Source organism: Aspergillus luchuensis, chromosome 3 (genome assembly GCF_016861625.1).
Source record: "Aspergillus luchuensis IFO 4308 DNA, chromosome 3, nearly complete sequence".
Classification (NCBI taxonomy): domain Eukaryota; kingdom Fungi; phylum Ascomycota; class Eurotiomycetes; order Eurotiales; family Aspergillaceae; genus Aspergillus; species Aspergillus luchuensis.
The window spans coordinates 3,928,349-3,943,769 of record NC_054851.1 but is presented as its reverse complement, the minus strand read 5'-3'; the positions used below and the strand labels follow the sequence as shown (position 1 = coordinate 3,943,769).

At 49.6% G+C, this 15,421-nt stretch overlaps 7 protein-coding genes across 7 annotated transcripts; 6 read left to right on the top strand and 1 right to left on the bottom strand.

The window, feature by feature from the left end:
• Nucleotides 1-364: 364 nt before the first annotated feature.
• AKAW2_31323A (uncharacterized protein) lies at nt 365-1,428 on the top strand (the record flags this gene model as incomplete). Its single annotated transcript, XM_041687936.1, has 2 exons — nt 365-482; nt 605-1,428. The coding sequence occupies 2 exons, from the start codon at nt 365-367 to the stop codon at nt 1,426-1,428; spliced, it is 942 nt and encodes a 313-aa protein (XP_041541770.1).
• A 22-nt stretch (nt 1,429-1,450) lies between these two features.
• Nucleotides 1,451-3,475, top strand: AKAW2_31322A (uncharacterized protein; the record flags this gene model as incomplete). The annotated part of the gene is made up of 2 exons (XM_041687934.1): nt 1,451-2,969; nt 3,042-3,475. 2 exons carry the CDS (start codon nt 1,451-1,453, stop codon nt 3,473-3,475), a joined length of 1,953 nt encoding a protein of 650 aa, XP_041541769.1.
• Nucleotides 3,476-4,095: 620 nt separating this feature from the next.
• AKAW2_31321A (S8 family peptidase) lies at nt 4,096-5,133 on the top strand (the record flags this gene model as incomplete). Its single annotated transcript, XM_041687933.1, has 1 exon — nt 4,096-5,133. One exon carries the CDS (start codon nt 4,096-4,098, stop codon nt 5,131-5,133), a length of 1,038 nt encoding a protein of 345 aa, XP_041541768.1.
• Nucleotides 5,134-6,987: 1,854 nt separating this feature from the next.
• On the top strand, nt 6,988-8,890 carry AKAW2_31320A (MDR family MFS transporter; the record flags this gene model as incomplete). Its single annotated transcript, XM_041687932.1, has 4 exons — nt 6,988-7,224; nt 7,293-8,187; nt 8,249-8,709; nt 8,774-8,890. 4 exons carry the CDS (start codon nt 6,988-6,990, stop codon nt 8,888-8,890), a joined length of 1,710 nt encoding a protein of 569 aa, XP_041541767.1.
• Nucleotides 8,891-9,690: 800 nt separating this feature from the next.
• AKAW2_31319S (class I SAM-dependent methyltransferase) lies at nt 9,691-10,703 on the bottom strand (the record flags this gene model as incomplete). The annotated part of the gene is made up of 3 exons (XM_041687931.1): nt 9,691-10,140; nt 10,216-10,601; nt 10,691-10,703. The coding sequence occupies 3 exons, from the start codon at nt 10,701-10,703 to the stop codon at nt 9,691-9,693; spliced, it is 849 nt and encodes a 282-aa protein (XP_041541766.1).
• Nucleotides 10,704-12,785: 2,082 nt separating this feature from the next.
• Nucleotides 12,786-14,163, top strand: AKAW2_31318A (Zn(II)2Cys6 transcription factor domain-containing protein; the record flags this gene model as incomplete). Its single annotated transcript, XM_041687930.1, has 2 exons — nt 12,786-13,197; nt 13,262-14,163. The coding sequence occupies 2 exons, from the start codon at nt 12,786-12,788 to the stop codon at nt 14,161-14,163; spliced, it is 1,314 nt and encodes a 437-aa protein (XP_041541765.1).
• A 494-nt stretch (nt 14,164-14,657) lies between these two features.
• Nucleotides 14,658-15,419, top strand: AKAW2_31317A (putative oxidoreductase; the record flags this gene model as incomplete). Its single annotated transcript, XM_041687929.1, has 1 exon — nt 14,658-15,419. One exon carries the CDS (start codon nt 14,658-14,660, stop codon nt 15,417-15,419), a length of 762 nt encoding a protein of 253 aa, XP_041541764.1.
• Nucleotides 15,420-15,421: the final 2 nt, after the last annotated feature.

Genomic DNA, 15,421 nt, shown 5'->3' with positions numbered 1-15,421 from the left:
GGGAAAACCCACCCAGAGATATTACAGGTCAGTCTCACTTCCTAGCATAGTACACAATAGCCCGATTCCAACCATGCAACATGGGAAGGGAATACCCGATAGGACACAAAATATCCGATTGGTGGGGACCCTTCAGGAGAGGGACATGCGAGCCTCGCGAGCTAATCAAACACCCTAGGCATTTACTCCATTAGGGTATCACTCACACGGTGTTGCCTTGGAACACACCAGGGGTCAATCATAGGCGTATGGTAGTCATAAGAAGGATCTCCCCTATGTGTCCTCCCTCGGAGGCTTCTAGCAATTCGACATCGAATCAACCTATCATTTTAGTACGCAGCACACGAAACAGTACTGCAAGACAATGAGTCTTGGCTTTCATGACGAGCTCTGGTTGAGCGACCAGACTGAAGAGGACGAATGCGGGCTTACAGATCCACGGTCATTTTCCTTGGAGTTGACATACCAAGGTCCTGCTGGTGGTAAGTCAATTCCTAACAAATGAAAATACTACTCTCTCGTTAGATCCGTGACTTCATTATTCGAATTCGATTTCACTCCCTGGTGTGACTGACATCTCTGTAACGCGGACGGACGGCAATAGACTTCCGGACTCGCAACAGACCAGGCCAGCTACAGAGACCCATGGTGTCCAATTTTGAGATGGGGCGACGACGCAAGTCTGCCTACCAGGTCAGCTGTGAGGCAAAGGCTATGATCCATGGCCGGTGGGGAGGGAGAGGCCAGGACGCGTGCGACTTGGCCACTCTGTTGGTGTATGAGTTCCAGTTCCATTCCTACCGTGGATGCCGACTCAAGGCAGCCGACATTCGCTTCCGATTCGAGCCGATACCAGGTCAATCAAATGAACTGTCTGTCGCTGAGGTTCAGCCAAATGGTGTATTTAAAGTTGCACGCACCGAGCAATCCGAGCAATCCACAACCGGCCTTGAGCTTACGCTTGGGTCCCAGCCACTGGCAGGAGCTGTGAACACTTCAATCGCTGTCACCAATTCGAACAATGTGGAGAAGGTTACAGTTCATCACACGGTTGTCACTGGCGACCGACCTGCAGATATCTACGGCAGTCAGCATGAGGCACATTTTTCGCTGTCAGAGAACGTATCACAGCAGGACGGGATTCCTACGCGACTGAGAGCCTGTATCCTTTTGAAGCGGGGAACGGAGGATGACTTTGCTTGTGTTCCCTACATCCATGTCACTCCAGACTTCAAGACTTGGGTTGGACAGCTGTTCTCGTCTCGGGACAGGGATGATCCTGTCCGATTCCGTCCCTCTGAGCCGGCGTTCGATCAGCTGGAAAAGGGGATTGTAGTTGACGCGGAAAATCTGGGAGCCACCAATCTAGATCGGCTGTGGGGTTGTACCATGTATACAACATGCAACGATGTTGTTGAGTCATTGTAGGGGAAGGCTAAACATAAAGAAAATGCCGTACCCTCAGTTCCCAGACCTTATGAAGACAAACATAGCCAATCTTCAGTGTGAGCGTGGCCTCTATGGTGTTAGTGATGCTACTTTCCGCATAGCTAACGTAATATACGAGGACCTCGATCATTTTCTCCTAGTGGTGTTTGTTGTGGTTCCTGCCTCAATATCTCATAGTGTCTCTCCTAGTTCCCCGGCTATGGACTCTGAGCTGGACGCTACATCTGGCGATGCCGCGTGCAGTGAGGCCGAGTACGAGTGGGAAAGATTGTCATGGGAGGAACGAGTGAAAGATTTGACGGGACAGTTAACGAATGGAAGGACATGGGAAGAAATGGAGTCAATAGTGAGCGAGTTTCGCGATTATGATAACAGAGCTGTCCCAACCATACTTCATCACCTGTCGAAGGACAAGTTTGCACATGGATTCTACGACCTTCCTGAGTCTACGCGCGACTGCATCCTTGATTCTCTCCTTCGAGATCATCTGGAAGAGCAAAGCGCAACTGCAGACCACGTTCAGGCCAGTACAATAGGGAAGGATAAGCACCCTTATCCCATTCTCACTATTGCCCTCGAAAATAGCAATACTGGGTTCCTTAACACCATCGCGACTCGTTTTCAGCACCATTTGCCACACCTTCTCAAGATCTCCCATAAAGGTGATGGTCGCAACCCACTACACGAGGCATTTTCAATCCTTATTTGGTGGTGGCAGAAGGATATGGGTCGGGTTAAGCGCAGCAGCTACAGGCAGGCAAAGGAGACAGAGTTGGAAATGCTCACGCTGATCATCCAAAAGTGGGTCGAACTGGCCCCAGATTCGGCCATCGCGGCAAAAGACGATCATGGTAATACTCCTTTGCATTATGCAATGCATTATAACCTATGCTACTACTTGAACTCGAAAGTCTACCGACCAGTCGTTGTCGCTCTAATCGACAGGAGCCTCTGTCGCCGGATGCAGGTCGAGGATCAACTGAACGGAGTTGGCAAATCTCCCTACCTAGTTTATCTCGAGAGTGAAGCCGATTTCGCTGAGAAGAGACGTACTTCATCTTTTTGGATGCCTGATACAGCGAAAATAGCTTCTGGGTCGAAGTCAGATCGGCTGGAACTCGGACTCGAAGGGAAAAGGGCGGAAGAAAAAAGAAAGACGGGTGAAGATACAAAAAGTAGAAAGACGCAGGAAGTGTTCAAGCCGTCCCATATGCCTTCGCATTCAGAGTTTCCCACATTCGACAAGGTCACAGTGCCGCCTCATTCGACACAAAACCCACAGTGTGCCCAGGATAACAGTAAGGCTACAGGACCGGCGTATACCCCACAGTTCCCATCGCCGATGCCGCGCTCAAGTGCGACCAAAGAGCTGACACCCAATCAAATACAGCTAGATGAAGCTGACGACAAAATCAGAAGGCAGGCTGCAGATTCAATTCGGCAGTGCCTCAGGATGTGGTATATACGAAACATGTCCGACGCGGATGCCAAGAATTTGCTGTATGACAATATCGCATCAGGTAGGTACGCACCATTCGAAAATATCGTCCTGAATACTTGAGAAGTTAATGTTGCTGTTCGTTGCATTCTAGACAAGAATTTGTACTTCGATGCCACACACCTGAGAGGACGGGGGGCAGCGCAGATCGTCCAATTAATTAAAAAACTAACCCGCGCTGGGGGTTTCGAAGACACTCTGTCCTACGTCAGAATCCCCCAAGTGTCAGAGCCAGACGGGCTCCCAGAGGCTGCTACTATATCCAATACAGCCAACGAGAAAAGAGGGATCCATAGTGCATCTGGCCCCAAGAAGGCCTTGATGGGACGCATTTCACTAATTTCCGTCTTCGATGAGCTGGCCCTTGCAGGTGTACGGCACATTGTACGGCTCCAAGTCGAAGACAACGGCGATGTCATGGCCCATTCAGACGCAGCTATTGAAAGGGCTATTACTGGATCGGATCACCGAGGCGAGTCAACCTCCTTCGGTACTAGAACCGGGGCCTTGAATATAGAAACCTGGTAGTCCTCTCCCTCATCCGGGTCAACCTGGACATTTTCCCGGCTCACAATATATCCTAGGGATTGGCGAAAGCCAGACATAAACATTGAACTGATTCACGATGCGGAACCCAGCGTGAAGTCCATTCACTTGCACTGGAGCGGGGGTCAGACTGTTCTTCGTGGGTGGGCGGACGCAATCCTAGTGCTTCACACGCAATTCGAGGAGCTAACCTGTGTCTATCTGCATACATATCAGGTACTAAACTTTGTCCTACGATATGAGTATAAGAACTAACTCCCACATCTCCACACTATAGGGATCTGAGACTAAAGAGCGAACAGACATCATGATAAAGATATTCAAAGAAAAGGTAGAAAGCATAACAGAGAATAGAGTACAGGTGAAAAACGAATTCCACAAGGAAAGGGTGATAGACATACGAAATGATGAAGAGACCTGTAATATTCCCAGCCAGGGCGACTCTACAAACGAGAAGCAATATCTTTGGATAAATCGGCTGGAAGGTTTTCGTGATGCGATGCTGGAGGTGCATAAAGTTTCTCCGAAAGTTGAAGCGGATTTACCACGAGTTAAAGTAGGATCCCTGGCTTGCTTATGTTACTACTTAACCTGTCCTAACCATGTCAACTCTTCAGGTTGCCCTTATCGACGATGGCCTAGATTACGGTGATTTCGACGTTTATCTACACACAAAAGTGCGAGGCTTTAGCTGCTATCCACGCACTGGGCAGACCGAACATCCATGGCACAAGTCGACCAACGGGCATGGAACTGCAATGGCCAATATGATCCTCCGCATAAATCCGTGGATACATCTCTTGGTCATTCGAATCGAGGATGGCATCTCCTACGCGAATCCAGGATCGCCGTCGCGGACCATCCAACCCGACAGCGCTGCCCGCGCCGTCGAGGCGGCCATCAAGCACAATGTCGATGTGATATCCATGTCGTGGACCATACGCAAGCAAATTTCACAACTGCACAGCTCACCCGTTGATTCTGGATCATTGGGGAAGAAGTCAATTGACGAGGCTGGGATCGAGCGACTGGAAAGGGCCATAAGGGAGGCGGCGGTAAACAATATTCTCATGGTGTGTTCTGCAGCAGACGATATAGCACTCCTTGGGAAGGAGAATCTACCCTTCTGTGCAGCGGAGCACAATATCTTTCGCATCGGCTCCTGCGATTCTCAAGCGCAGCGTGACCCCATGACTGAAAACAGAACAACCATTTCCTATTTTCTCCCGGGGATTCAAGTCCCGGAAGCACGAAGACCACACTCCTTGAAACCAACCGTATATCATGACGGGTCTTCGATAGCCACTGCGCTGGCTGCAGGGTTAATATCTATTATCCTCCATTGTGCTCGCTGGGTAGACCAGTGTCAAGAAGCTCAGGAGCCCGCACAGAATGCCTCCAGTGAGAAAAATCCATTTCGGCACTTGGCAAAGAACCTTCGTATTCACAAAAACATGCAGATCGCATTGAGAAATATTGCCAGATCACATGGGTCAGAGGAGCCAGAAGATTCGAAACAGCTTCCTGTGTATCGTCTTTTTGCAGACACAACCAACAAGTTGAACAGTGCCAAGGGGTGGCAGAAGGTTGAGAGGTTGGGGGATTTAGTCAGGTACCTATGTCATGACATTGAGGCCTAGTGAAATACTTTCAGGGCTTGAACGCGGCCCGGCTCAGTCCAGTCTGCCGCTTCAAGGGCTCGCCTAATGTTCGCGTAATACGATTACCTCAATACTTTCAAAGAGTGAGTTATCGAAACACCATGAATTCAATACACCACGATTTGCAACTTGCCCGCGACTGCCTGTCCGACCAACATATATATCGCAAGTACACAATGATATGTATACCCTACATTTGCCTCAAATTTTTAATGGCCTGCCTAGCAGCCACTCGTTATTCTTCACCAGCACCATTAGACGAGCTGCATGCTTTATACCTATTATAGTCCAGCCGCGACAGCGTAAACATTCTGAACCTGATCCCTATCCATAAGCACAGCATTCAGTTTAACCGTGTCCGCCCCCGACGGAGCAGCCGCAGCATACCAAAAGGGTCCACCACCACCGAAGTCCAGGTATTGACCACCATCAGCCAGAATCATTGGGGGGAGGGGCTTCGAGATGAGGGAAATAGTAAGATACTTATCTCGAACATGTACGTCCAGGCAATACCTGGGGGAAAGAAGGAGGAATGTGGGATAACTCACCTAAATATTGGCAAATGAACCCCAATCCGAGGCATCAGCTTAATCCTTTGCAGTCGTAATGACACGGTTCGCATTCATTCTGAGGTAGCCGTCAAACCCTTCCACGTATCCCTCCCCATCAGAGTGGGGGATACCACATGCAGTGACCTCCGCGGTTGTCCATTTGCCGTTATTGGCAAGGCAGCCGATGGCATCTTGGTCGTTATCTGCCGAGTAGATCAGAAAGAAGCCGTTACCTTTTGGAAAGGAATCCAATAGAGGGCTGTGGCGGTGTTGACGAGGAGAGAGATGCCGGCGGCCAGAAAAGGGATCATTGAACGCATGATGTAGGTATTCTTCGTGCTCTTGCAGGAGTAGCTGGCTTTCGTTGTGGTAATATGAGGGTTTTAGTTTCGGTATACCCGGAAACGAACTTGGAATGGGTGGCTATTTATATTTGTGAAGGCTTAGTGAACAGCATGCTAGAATTCGTTTATAATATGACAAAGTCTATCTTATCTGATAGATAGAGGTCGTGATATTAGTGCAATATATATAGAAAAGACAGTCCTAGTATACAGAGTGGTATGCGGCCGGCTATATCAGGTCAATGAATTCTACTACTATACAGAGTGGTAACTTACATTAACGCTAAAGCCGCCATTGTTGTAGTAAGAGCCCTGTTTTACAGCCTAATAGGCGGGGACCTCCATGTGGTACATTCCGGGTAGGGAAATGAGTCAACCCACTCCCGCCGGATTCCCGTAGCTTCAATAACCTTATGGAAGATAGAATATAAGTAGGTTGTCCAGGTCCATTTGCTAATGTTTGCTCAATGGTTTGGCCTTAGGGGTGGGGCGCATCACTAGTACTGATTGGCCGAGAGCCCTCAATTGTGGAGATCAAAGAACTCAAAGGGAGACATGTTTGAACGGCAACGGAGTACTTCAAGAGGGAATGGAGATTTCTTCATAGCCTAAACTTGAATTTTAGCGTAATACTTAATTCCCGCTATCTCTTCATTAAGATATGAGCATATATGCTGTACCCATGCCATTGAGAGCTGCACGACAACCACTTCGGCTTCAAAATAGTACTTTCCTCAAAATACTAGCTTGTTCCGAGATGCGGCTAAGCAGGGGTGTATTGTTCGAACCGGCGACTTATTACCCAAGGCCAAAGTGAAATGTCGCCGGTCCAACACCATTCCGTGCCGGAACCCAAGTCCGCCAAACTGACTCATTTGCCTAATTACCTAAAGTATTTTGCCCCTCTCGTTTCATGAACCAACATTGAGAATTCCATTATGGCTGCACCTGCTCCGAACGAGGCCAGGATAGCCACTAAACCGGAGGATGAGAACGATGCCGACAGCCCTGCTCAGGTTCACGACCAGCATGGCCCAAGCACAGAGGCTGAGCCTGACGCCCCAGAAATGGAGGCGAATCCACACGCCATGCACGGATTCAAGCTGTTTGCCATTTTTGTGGGCATATGCTTTGGCGCGTTCCTCATGTCCTTGGATATTTTCGTCATCGCAACTGTACTACTACCAATCCCTCGTGTCATTTCGACAAGATTCAACCTGAAATTATCTGACCCTCCGGATAGGCCATCCCATCTATCACATCTGACTTTCACGATACGGCACAATTAGCCTGGTATCCGGCTGCCTACTCGCTCACGACGTGTGCCTTGACTCCGCTAGCAGGAAAGCTAAGTTCATCGTTTCCTCTTCGATGGATCTATATATCCTTCTTCTCTATATTCATGGTCGGCAGCCTCGTTTGTGGTTTCGCGCCTAATAGCAACGCCTTCATCGTCGGTCGCGCAATTGCAGGTATTGGAGCATCTGGCGTCGCAAGTGGCGGCTTCGTCATTGTGCTCACTGTTTCTCCTGAAAAATCAAAACCATTGTTGCTAGGCATATGCAGCAGCTGCTTCGCCATGGGGCTTATTCTAGCTCCTGTTATTGGCGGCGCGTTCACACAGGACACGACCTGGCGGTGGTGTTTTTGGGTGAACCTCCCCCCCGGTGCTCTGACGCTGCTCTCTATGCTTTTTCTCTTCAAACCTCCGTCGATACAGCGCAATAAAACAGTTGCGCAGCGAATCCTGGACCTGGACCTCATTGGATGTGCCATATTTGTTCCGGCTGTCTTCATGCTGCTTCTTGCTATGATGTGGGGTGGTACGAAGGAGGCTTGGAACTCAGCGACAACGATCGGGCTGTTCGTGGGGTCCGGTGTGGCTTTTATCATCTTTGTCTCGTGGGAGGGTTATAAAGGCGAGGGTGCCATGGTACCGGGAAATGTCGTCTCCAGACGGACAGTCACATTTAGTGTTTTGTTCTCCTTCTGCCACTTCGGCTCTGTCGGCATCCTGAACTACTATCTCCCAGAATGGTTCCAGGTCGTAGAAGGCGCCTCTCCATTGCAAAGTGGTACTCGAATTTTGGCCTCTGTGCTCTCCCAAATAGTTGGCACGCTCTTTGCCGGGTTTTTAGGTATCCTTCTAGAAACATGTCAGCAAAGTTACATAGACGCTGACATAACAAATTTTTACAGCACGAAAAATCCACTACTACAATCCGTGGCTCCACATCGGCCCTCTCTTCATGTGCACCGCCGCAGCCCTCTACACCCATTTCTCAGCAATCGACACCCCATCCAGCCACTGGATTGGATTCCAAGTCATCCAGGGTCTTGGTGTCGGCATGGCGCAACAAATGCCATCGCTCATTGTTCAGCACACTGTGCGCGATAAACCGGAGCTCATGCCCGTCGCGATATCCCTAAACCTATTCTTCCAATACCTGGGCGCCACCATCATGCAGGCTCTCGGCGGTATTGTGTTTCGCTCTGTCCTGTACTCTGAGCTGGCAGACCATGCTGGCCTGAATTCCGAGCAAATCGCGCTTTTGTCTGCGGGCGGCATGGCAGATGTGCGTGATACCGTTGAGGAGCATTTTCCGGATCTTCTGCGCCTGGTTCTGGAGGCGTATAATACCGCAATCACTTCGACTTTTGTATGTTGGCCTTCTCTTACGGCTATTGTAGTAGCAGTGAGACTAACAGATATGGTCACGATAGTATGTCGCTGTCGGTACTACAGCTACGGCGTTCTTCCTTGCTTTTGGCGTAAAGTGGGAGAGAATTACCGACAAACGAACAGCCGATGCGGAGGGTGCCGATACGGAACATAAGTAGAGCTATTAACGCAGTTCTGATGGGTACAAAAGAAAGAGTCAGGAATCTCGTCGTGGCGGGCCAGAAATTAAGGAGGGAGACGCGATGGGCTATGGAATTGTGTAGTAGGTGACAAATGTCTAGGAAGATTATAGATGTCCTACCGTCGTCGGGGAAATTGTTATCAGCATATTATTCTGAACACCACTCTGGCGAGTATGTAGCATTATCTAGACTACAGAGTACATCCTATATCAATACTTCTTGTGATGGTGCGACCGTTAGTCTGTTGGCGATTTTAGCGCATGGCAATCAATCAGTTACCTATCTAATATAAACTCGCTGCACCTGCTATTGCGGATGTATCACTCAACCATAATAGCTGGTTCCATTAGTAGCAATTTACCCAGAATGTTCAAGGTACGCCCTCAATCATATTGCCTGATCCTGGAATATGACCATGTCACGGCGAACGTGAACTCGTGAACTTGCTGGCGGCTGGATATATGTAACATACGGCAGTAACTTAACCATTATACTACGTCCCATTGAGAATTTTCCATGTCTTGATGGTATCAGAGTATGAAATAATATATAGAGAGGAGAGAGGAGAGTCATAGAAATGCTTGTACGGCGTCTTCTACACAAGTTTTAATTTCGTTTATTATCATTCTCATTTGTTTTATTATATATCTATATATATGTGTATATTCTTCCATCTTTGAGGTCGTCTATGTCTGCTTAGAGGCTACTAGTATACAGTTACAACAGCTCAACCTGACGAATAGACCTTCAGAAATGAAAGGCAACAAACTAATCAGCTATTTCACCCCAACAGCAACCAGAGAAACGGCATTGAGAGTGCCAGGCTCAGTTGGACATAAACGTCTCATCTCCTCTATCATCAGAACCCTCAACGAAGCCTTTTGCTCATCATCCAAGTCCTGACTGGCCGTCATCATTTGAGTCACTTGGGTCATCATCACATCCACAAATGACGCATATGACCGGAAGGGTATATCAACAGCGACCTCATGAACCTCGACATCGCGGAATCCCGCAACTTCAAATTGCGCAGCTAAGTTGCCTGCGTGCGCCCAATCCTCAGGAATGGATGGCGGGCTGCGCGCCGGGTCAATCTTCGTGATAGTCCGCAGGATCTTAAGCCAATCGGTTTCGGCCCACGATGAGGCGGCTAACACACCGCCGGGCTGAAGGACGCGTAGCGACTCGGAGAGTGCCTTTTGGGGATTCCTGGCGTTGAAGAAAGACTAGTTTTTAATCAGTATACAAAGTCCAACAACTATTAGTAGGTTTTTCTTGTAGTCAAGGCTGGTGATACATACCCAACCAGCTGCAACATGACTCATCTCTCCATCGCTAACAGTAGCTAAATCCATGCAATCTAGGACCTCGGTCCTCACACGGCCCCAAATTGACTCTGACTGGTCTGCGACATAGCGTGCTTTCGCTGCGTGAACCTGCTCAACCATCGCAGGTGCAAAATCAGAGCACATCAGGGTACACTCGGCCGGAATATGATCTCCAAACTCTTCGATAATCCGAGTCATGATGGGACCGGGTCCGCACCCATCATCTAAAATTCCGGATGCGGAGGCGAGTGGGAAACGCGAGTTCAGGCATTCCAGCATCACAGTAATGGGTTTCACGTTAAGGCCGCCGGTCATGGATTTGTAGCTGGAAGCTTTCTTTTTCCAGTCATCGGGGGTTGCTGTCAACAGAAAAAACACGCGGCTGTCATGTTAGTGGGTTCTATTATTGCATCCCCGGGGGGACGGAATCGCTGGACGGATAACCAACTTGTCACTGTCATTTTGAGTGATGGGACACACTATGTGATTCTGGGTAGATGCGACGGCCTAGTCCATGCTCCAAAGATTTGGGAAATGGGCATTATGACAGATTAAGCGTCCAATTCATTGAAGAATTACCAAGGTGGCTCTCTGCATGCATGTCAGGTGATATATTATATCGCCGTGTTCAGAAGTTCACGTCGCCGCTGGCGACTTTTGCATCCCGGCAGTGGTGAGTAGGAGACATTTGGAAAAGTCTCCGTGTGGTGGGCCGCATTTGAGGACACCGGCATGGTGCTGCAGACGGCAACACCAAGAAAAAAAAAGAAAAAAGCCTAGACGACAGTCTTAAGACATTACCCGTTGGCTTCTCACTGCGCCGGTAAGGCCATGTGCAGCTGGGACAATGAAACAACGGGGACAATGGCATTGCCAAGCGGCTCCACTGGACCAACCCCTTTGGACGATCAAGCGTCGATCCTTGTTTCAATCTGGCGATGATGGGGACGGTGACGGGTGTATTTTGTATTACGCACAGCCCTCACAAAGCCGCAAGAGGGCTGAGATGGAAGAGTTCACCCGGAGCTATGAGTGCTTGCAGGGGGCCCTCAACTCGATTTCTTAGAACCAAGAGAGTGACGTACGGAGCGGACTCGGTAGATTGGCATTCTTTACGCAGTAGATATCTGTTAATTTCCACGGCTTTGTGTCTTCCGACAGATGGGAAGTTAGGGCCATCTCACCCGAAGCGGGGTAAAAGAGATCCAACGATCTGCGAACCGCAATAATTCAACAGATTGGCCGGAACTTCCCCGAAGGACTACCTAGGTGCCCTTGTTTACCGTAGACAGTAGATGATGATACTATTGCAAAGCCACCGTGGGCGGTAGCCTCAATTGGATTTCCTACTGGTCAAATTAGGTGAGTCGTTGGGGCAGCAATCAGTAGCATGCACTTAATATAGACTGGATAGGGCGGTTAGGCAATGGTTTTCTGGCCCCCACTTGATTGTGGTCTACCGCATGGTACGAATTGCCCGTGTGGGATTAGACTCTCGACCTAGCACCAGCAAACAGGAGAAATCTACGACAGATTTTATTCTCTATGGCCCTTTCAGTCTAGTAGGATATGATGTGCTTTGGCTACTGCCGCCAGACCCGCTTCGAGGACCACCACCAAACTCAATTCGGCGTTCATATCTGTAATCACATCTCAGGCTACCACGCAAACTGCTGAGGTGAGACGAAAGCGGGTAAGAACAGTCAAAAAGAGGGCACAAGACAAATGCACGTATCAAATCAAGTTCCCGGAAAATACTGTTCAGGGCCGTGTGCCAAGTTACCTCCCAAGACATACAGAACAAAAGTGGCCAAGTTCCTGTAATAGTAGTAGATCACCACTCGGTTGCCTCCTGGGACTTGATAGAATAAGTGGCATGATGGTCCTTGTTGAAATAAGCCCGAGTTACAGAGTTTGTTCGCCCGCTTGTACCATGTGGGGCCCCGAGTGCTTGAGAAAGACTAAATTGATATTTGTTAGTTGGCGCTCCAATCACTACATAACTAGTGGAAATCAACTTGAACTACGAGATAAGGATGAGGGGGATGGTCGAACCGGCAAGGCCCGGGCCTTTGCGCCGTTTTCAAGATCGACTGGTCCTATACTTCCGTACTAGTGGTTGGCTTGACATCTACCAGCATCCGAAGTGAAGTGTGCAATTGAGCGGCAACCGGCCGAGAATCTAGATCAGCTTAGGAGTACCGAGTGAACAGCTAGTTAGTCCTACTGGAGGACTCCTAACACCACGGATTCGAACCCCTGTTAGAGGGATGACAGGGGACATTCTCCCAACACAAGCCCAGTCTAAGCGAATGTGATGGCCATGCGTTAATTCAGAAGGCTGTACCAGTTAGTCCCTACAATGAACATGGATTAGAGAGACCTGTGGCATTAACGTACCTATTTGACTGAACTCTGAAAGTCTACCAAGTCCCCAATGATATCTTTTGGTCGCATTGTCGGCCATTCAAGAAACTATAATACGATTTGTCCACGCACTTGATTCATGATCAGGTTGATGATCTCATTGTAACCACAAGACAATGAACAGTGAACGCAAGCTCCGTGCGGCGTGCGACCGCTGCCACGAACTGAAGAACCGATGCACTCGCACCTGTGGGCCCGAAGCTCGGTGCGACCGGTGTGAGAGACTCGACATAGATTGCGTATACAACACCACGGCGCGCATGGGTCGCCCACGACTGCCACGCCCAGTGTCTGAGAACCACAAGGGAGCCTCTTCCGATGGCAATAGCAATGCGAGACACGCCAAACGACGGGCTGTCCAAGCCGAGACTCCACGTGGTACTACTGCAATGCAGATTCCTGTTGCTCGTGTTGATCCGGCGTCTGCAGCTGCACCTGCACACAATAGATCTGGGGGTGCCAGTTCTGGCAACCCCGACAGTGTTGAGCCAGTGGTAGGGTTTCTAGATCCCCTTCTCCTCCAAGAAGGTAGGCCCATGACCCCCCACGCATTTTGCATGCACTAGAATGGAGGACTAAATACTGTGTCCAGCAATTCCTGGTGACAACCTGCACTGGGATATGAGGCTCTACTCCCCGGACTTTGCGCATGTCGCCCAAGATGACCCACAGCATGGATACCCTCACCAGAGATGTCAGCAAATGGAGAGCATGCGACACGTGTCCAAAGGAACTTCCGTTTTATCTGACTCTGGCCTGGGCGACTCCGAGCAAGAGACGGTCCCTTTTGTCAAGACGGCCGGTGCTCAGGAGCTCCTACGGTTGCAGTCTCACCTGAGCAACTTATTAGCATGCGCCAGCGGTCCTCACGCGGAGAACCAGCCGGCCCTTGACGAAGTCCTCGTTGCCTGTAAAGATTTACTAGAGCTCCTTCCAGTCTCCGCAGCCCGTTGTCCAGAACCTGATCTCCAAACCACAAGCAATGGTGGGACTGGAACCGGCACATCATGTGCCCCGACCGGTGTGAATCCTGAAGAACCCGATGGCTGCCGTGGCATCTGTGAATCGACTCCAAAAGAAGGCAGACTATTCGACCCGCTAGGGGTGAACTACATTACTGTCCTACAAATTGCAACATCTTATGCCTGCGTCCTGCAGGTGCTGGACCTCGCCGTGGATAGTCTTATGAATCAGACCGGGAACTTGGGCCCCATTAGCATGGGTTCTTTTAACCTTCCCGCCCAGTCTGCCATGAGTACATCTGTTGGAGCTTATATGATTTCTAGCATGGTCCGTGAGCTGCGTGATGCAATAAGTCTTCTGATGCCAGGATACCAGCAACAGAACGGACCACCGCGCGTAGCAACACCACACAGTGGTTTGCGGCCGTCTTCCTCAGCAGGAAATAGTTCAATACAAGCTGCGGTGAACATGATTTCCGAGAAGGAGGCATCACTACTCGAGAAATTGGCGCAGGTTATGGCCAATCCATAGAATAAGAACTGGCATAGAGCATGTTAACCATCCTGTATATAGAACTTCATGATTCACGAAGGCTTGCTTCGGGATTTTACTTGGGATTACCTTCATACTTGACTTGATACATTACAATAAATCCTGAAGTGCCACCTACGGTCTATGGTATCATATGGATTCCCAGGAAGGCCGAAGAGTATGGCCCCTCACTCAAAGGGTAGGCAGTCTCGCAGTTATCAGCAAATGTCGCCGGTCCGGTATGTTTCTGGGGGTGGAGCCGGGCATTAGTCGATAGGCCCGGCTACATAGTCTGAGATATTCCGTCCGGTGTTTGAAGTGATGACAGAAGACACGGCGCCTTCTGAAATAACACCTTTTTGACACCGATCGCCTAGATAATTCAGAGGCCAAGGGGCTATCCCAGAGGCCAGCATCGGCAGAACCAGGTATCCAATCTATCTAAGCTACTACCATCACCACCAACAACCTAGCTTTACATAGACCTACCACAAATGAATGCAGACACGAAACCGGCCATAATCTGCCTCCACGGCCATGGCAGCAGCGGCGAGATCTTTCGGACTCAAGCTCAGAAGCTCACCCAAGTCTTATCCCCCCACTTCCGCTTTCTCTTCCTCAATTCGCCCATCACAACTCCTCAAGCTGGAGTCGGCGTGCAACCCTACTACGCGCACATGAAACCTTACCGACGATGGCATCAGGACGGAAATACGATTGGGTTGTTTGACGTCACAGCCGAGGACGTTGAGCGGGAACGCCGGATTGTGCGGGACTTTTTGAAGGGTGTCATTGATCATGAGAATGGAACCAGTGGGCCTGGGCCTGGGGTAGTCGGCGTTATGGGGTTCAGCCAGGGGACACGGGTTGCTACTGCGGTCTGTCTTGACTCTGAGCTGGGGAAGTATATCAAGTTTGCGATCATGATCTGTGGGGTTTGTCCTTCTTTGCCGTTGAGTGCTGCTGAGATACGGGTATCGCGACCGCTGGATATCATGTCTGTCCATGTTCAGGGGAGTGGCGATCCTTGGTCGGCGAAGGGGACGAGGTTGTCGAAACAGTATTTTAATCAGACACTTGCGACTGTCATCAGGTTTAAAGGGGGGCATGAGATTCCGGTGAAGACCGGTGATGTGCAGAGTATTGCTAGGGTTATGGTGGAATATTGGGATCGGGACTGTAATGATGAGTACAACTCGGTGTCAGCTGGTGTTGAGATTACGGGTGATATCGCGCCTGCGATGGTGTCTGTTTAGTA